Genomic DNA, 5,586 nt, shown 5'->3' on the forward strand with positions numbered 1-5,586 from the left:
TATTTATCCATTCACCATGAGTACTTTACATAATTTTGTTTTGTTTGTTATTTTTAATTTTTTCGATGTAGTTAATTTATTGTGAAATAGTAAAATTAATTGACATGAAAATATTATTTTTCTCTTCGAAAATTTATAATTTTTTGATATATATATAATTTAAAAAAATATAGAGAATATTTTAAAAACGAAAAATGACCCCTAATAATTATAATCTTCTGTTAATTTCGCCACAACTTTACCAAAAGTTAAAATCTTTTCAAATTTCTTTTAAAACTATTTTTTAAATTAAAAATTAAAGTATTTTATTAATAAAGAAAATTAGAAAGTTAAATTTCTATTAACAAAGCAAATTAGAAATTTAAAGCAATAGTAATAATTATAAAATAATAAATCAATTTATTATAATTTTTTTAAAAAAATATTTTTACTATTCATAACTATAAAGAATTTAGTATTTCCCCTCCAAAGTTGGAGCCTAGCCCATGATATGTATGCTTACCCAATTATTAATTGATATATCACTATAAAATATAATGAGTTGATTATAAATATAAAATTTAAATTTTAATTAATTGAGTGTATAATTTATGCACCCCTTTGATTTTGCTGTCTCCATTGAAAAACTAAAATTAAAGAACACAAAATCTTATCCAAACTCAATAATCCCATAATAAAAAAATCCTTAACAAATGAAATCTAAAATCAAAATAAGAATTTTAAAATCTCATTTCAATCAACACTTATATGGTCTTAATCATCCAAATCAAATTAAAAATATACAACAAAGTAAAAAAATTAAAAAAAAAATCAATGTCATATCATCAAAAAAGAAATCGACCAATTCAATTAATATAAATTATAATCAAATCAATCAACTCAAATTTAAGAGATTAAATTATTATATATACGAAAATAATAAAAATTGAATTATTATAAAAAAATCAAATATAATAGATTAATTTCGAAAAAATATTTTGTTAATATAGGAATATGGCTGAGCACTAACTTATTTTTATAAAAATAAATGAATTAAATTTAAATAAAAAAAAATTAAGAAACGTTAGTGAGAAAGAAAGCATAGAAAAAGCATAAATGAGTCTGCTTTTATATATATATATATATATATATATATATATATATATATATATATATATATATATATATATATCATATGGGAAAAACCAATTTAGTATTTTTTATAAAAATTATTTTCTGATATTAATTTATTATTATTTTAAAAATAAATTGTTAAAAATTATTAATTTTAAGACTATGATCATAATTTTGATATGATTATACTTTTGAACTCTAAGTAATCATTAAATCTTCAAATATTACTCTATTAAATGCCATTAAAATGAAAACCTAGAAGGCAAACACTAAATTCTTGGATGGATAGAAATACAGCATAAATGATTAATTTCCTTTTGATTAAAAACTTTAGATCTGCACGTATAAAGTCCGGAAAATGCAGTTTATTTTTTATTAATATTTAATAATTTAATCTTTTTTATTGGTCATAAAAATAGTAAATCCTGAAAAATTAATGATATAAAATATTTCTTCTTTCAAAATGAAAAGGTATTAGCTGCTACTCTATTCAGAAGTTTATTTCACTCTATTCAAATTATTTCTTAACAGAAAATTTTAATTATTCAAATTATTTCTTATTAATGAATTGTTAAAATTTTTATGTATAAAAAAATGAAAATCCCCAATTGCCCATCAAAACGGAAACTGAAAAATAATTTAATAGAGTTATCAGATATTATCAATTGGTTAGACTTTTAAATTCTATGAAATAGTGACTTCTCATAATATCATACCAAACTATTTAGACTATAGAGACTTCCAGTCCACACGTCTCCTTTTCCATCTTGAACTGCAATTCTAGCAATTAAGCAGCCTCAAAGCTTCTGTGAACTCTATAAATACCACCTCTAATTCTCATTTGCAAGCATGCCACTCATCACTTTTTCACTTACTCTATTTAGGCCAATCTCTCTTAAAATGTTAACCCACAACAGCATGATGAACCTTCTGTTTACCATCACCCTGGCAATAATTCTTGCAGGAGCCCTCCCTAAAAATGTCATGGGCCAAGGTGTCTCGGTGCCAGACCTTGTGACACCAGCTTTCTTTAATGGCATAATCAATCAAGCTCCTGCAGGTTGTGCTGGAAAGAACTTCTACTCAAGGGATGCTTTTCTTAAAGCTCTCAATTCATATCCTCAATTTGGAAAATTAGGTTCCGCTGATGATTCTAAACGGGAAGTTGCTGCCTTTTTTGCTCATACCACCCATGAGACTGGATGTAAGTGCATGTCTTTTCTAATTTCTTTTCTTGTTTTTCATGAACTTTATATATGCTGATGTGTTTTCTGCTTCTTGTTTTCTTTTTCATGTCAGATTTCTGCAACAAAGAGGAGCAAAATGTTCCTGCTAATGAGAACTACTGCGATACAAACTTCCCAGATTATCCATGTACCCCAGGCAAGAGATACTTCGGGCGCGGTCCACTTCAACTAACATGGAACTACAACTACGGAGCAGCTGGTAAAAGCATCGGTTTTGATGGGCTGAACAATCCTGAAATTGTGGCCACAGATCCTGTCATATCATTCAAGACTGCCTTATGGTATTGGATGCAAAATGTCCGCCCTTCTGTGACCCAAGGATTTGGAGCTACAATTAAAGCCATTAATGGTGCTGTTGAATGCAATGGAAAAGAACCTGCCAAAGTTCAAGCTAGAATTGATCTCTACACTAAATATTGTGGCCAATTTGGTGTTTCTCCAGGGGGTAATCTCCAATGCTGAGATACTTTTGTATTGAAGAAGTCAGAATAATAAATGCACGTACGCCAATCCTGCTAGGTTAGTTGATATCCTTATCTAGGAGAAGGTCGAGTTTGAGTTTTCTTATTGGTCAATAGTCATGTCCTGTATTGACTGAATTATTATTATGTGAGGTGGGATTGTAAAAGAGGATGAGTATCCTCCCATTGTATGTGAGCTTGCTGCGCGTGCAGATAAATAATATAAATATATAATAATTGCATCATTTTCTCTAATTAATTTCCCTTTCATCTTTTATTTTTCATTTTTTGAAGGGTTTTATTTTCATTCTTAAGAAGTAATAAATGATCATCCAAGGGTTAGCTAAGTAAGTAAGCATGTGTATTCTTCACTTGATTATATTAGAATTTAACTCTTAGACTAGCACCCAATGACAAATCCATGGGATTGACAGGGACCACTGTTCTCCCCTAGTATTTTAATTTTTAATGGCGAGTAGATTGAATGTAAGCATACTTTTAATATTTTTTTCTAAAAAAATATTTCAATAAAAGTGTGAAATAATTATATTTATTTATTCACTCAATTAAAAAAAATAATTTATATTCCTAAAAAAAATTAAAAAGTTATTTTTATTGATTCAACTAAAATAAAAAAATTAATGACTTATTTTTTAAAATTATTTTAAATAAGAAAAAAATAAATTAAAAAATTAAAATTATAAATAAAATACATTAAAAGTTAAAAAAAAAAAAACATGATCAATTTATGCAGCTTTTTTTTCTTTTAATTTCTTTTTGTCTATCAGAGTAGCTGGTTAATTATTTTCATTATTGAATTATAATTCCTGACAGAAAGTTCAGCTCAGAATTGCTTGTGATAACGGACAAAATAAATGAAGTAAATTTGAAACTCTGTTCACTGTATATTATAAATTTTCAATGCATATATAGCTCTGTTAGGCCTTATTAATTATTTTTTTAATTATTTCATATATATTGTTAGGCCTAGTATAAATTGATCCTTGGATTGTTTGGTAGGTTCACTAATTTATTTGGAGTGCATTTATTTTAAGTTTAAACTCATATAAAAATGAACATAATAATTATTAAATTAAATATTTGTATTGATATATATATAAAATTAATTAAAATGTGTATAAAAGGTACATAAATTTAAATATAAATATTTAATTCAATAATTGTTGTGTTCATTCTCAGATGAGTTGGAGTAAAACACACATATATCCATGCAAAGTAAAACATCAAATATCAGGACTTAAAAGTTTACCAAAATTAAATTGGTTTTGTCGATTGATGAAATGAGAACTGGCCCACCCATGATTGGACCAGGCCCATGTATCAAAGGCCGAGGCCATCTAATTTGCTGCGGGTGTAGAGGGGAGATAGTTCATACTTCCCTTCGGATTTGCTTCTCCTAACTCTGGTTGAGCACAAGACTATCCCGTAATGCATTATGTGGGCAGCATCTTTATGGGCCAATACGCACGCTAGAAGCAGTAGTTGAACTGCTGGAATAAAATGCTAGGCGGGAGCCATTTTTGAAGGTTACGAAGTTTGCATGTGCTGTATAAGGAGAGAGAAATAAAGTTTTCGAGTTCGAATGACTGTAGAATTAGGACCTCAAAGTATAATGGACTGAGCTTGAAGGAGGAAGACTCATAAACTCGGCGTAAAGAGATGTGACCCATGAGCTAGTTAAGGAAAGTTAGATTCTGAGTAGAGAGTCAAGAAGAGCCAGACCCAATTTGATGAGCCAACTCATGTAATGACCACTGAGTCATATGATGGGATGTGAGGAATTCTTGCATGGGTCGGAAATAAAAGAAAAGAAAATTATATGATTAATTGATTTCATACAAAGTATAGTTTAATTACTCTGTTACAGAAAATAGAATAATTTCACATAAATTTATCACTTATCTTATTTAGATTTTCATAAAATATTCTTTTTTCCATAAATTAGTTAATTATGAAAATTTTATTAACTTAACAAAAAAAAATAAGTTTCCTCAAATAAAAAAGCACATATAATATTTTTTAGAAAAATCTAAGAAATGAAGTTACATGAAGATTTTTTTTTTCTTTTCATTAAGTTAATAAAATTTTTATAATTAACTATTTTATAAAAAAAATAATCATTTTACAAAAATTTCATAAGGCAAATTATAAATTTATATGAAATTATCTTATTTTTCATAACAAAGTAATTATACTTTATCTAGAATCAAGCAATTATAGAATGTACTTGATATCAAAAGGCTTATAAAGGAGAGTGATTGAGAGTTTAAATTTCAGCTCAATTTAGATTCATTTATTTCATAGAAAATAACTTGTATATGAAAAATATTTTCTAAAGAAAATATTTTTAATTATTTGATTACAATATTAAATTAACGGTACATTTATATATATATATATTTATATTTATATTTTAATTAGATTATTAAGGTCTACAAAATGAAAAATTACTTCATCTTTTAAAAAGTTTATAAAAAATTATTTATTTTTTGTTCATTATTTTTTTGAGTGCCCTAAATATTAAAAAATACAAAAAAAATATTTTCTAGAAAAATATTTTTATAAATAAATGGTACTTTAATATAAAGAATAATTTATTTATCAATCATAAACATTAAACTATTGAAAATAATTTTAATATTATTAAATTAAAATTTATTAACTTATTCTAAACAATAACTTAATGTCCATGGATCGTATATGTTGTGCAATTGCTTAGGTAAGTTTCTATAATTTGAACAATA

The 5,586-nt window shown here is 26.0% G+C and overlaps 1 protein-coding gene across 1 annotated transcript; it reads left to right on the forward strand.

Annotated features, from left to right (window-relative positions):
- Positions 1-1,948: 1,948 nt before the first annotated feature.
- LOC131180748 (endochitinase EP3-like) lies at positions 1,949-3,076 on the forward strand. The gene is made up of 2 exons (XM_058148330.1): positions 1,949-2,317; positions 2,413-3,076. The coding sequence occupies exons 1-2, from the start codon at positions 1,963-1,965 to the stop codon at positions 2,820-2,822; spliced, it is 765 nt and encodes a 254-aa protein (XP_058004313.1). The 5' UTR covers positions 1,949-1,962; the 3' UTR covers positions 2,823-3,076.
- The last annotated feature ends 2,510 nt before the right edge of the window (positions 3,077-5,586 follow it).

This window comes from Hevea brasiliensis, chromosome 6 (genome assembly GCF_030052815.1).
Source record: "Hevea brasiliensis isolate MT/VB/25A 57/8 chromosome 6, ASM3005281v1, whole genome shotgun sequence".
NCBI classification, from domain to species: Eukaryota; Viridiplantae; Streptophyta; class Magnoliopsida; order Malpighiales; family Euphorbiaceae; genus Hevea; species Hevea brasiliensis.

Bases quoted from the DNA above. Each gene is read 5' to 3' on its own strand.
- LOC131180748 (XM_058148330.1), top strand. From the start codon at position 1,963: ATGCCACTCATCACTTTTTCACTTACTCTATTTAGGCCAATCTCTCTT. The intron at 2,318-2,412 runs GTAAGTGCATGT...TTTTCATGTCAG, and splicing joins TACCACCCATGAGACTGGAT to ATTTCTGCAACAAAGAGGAG.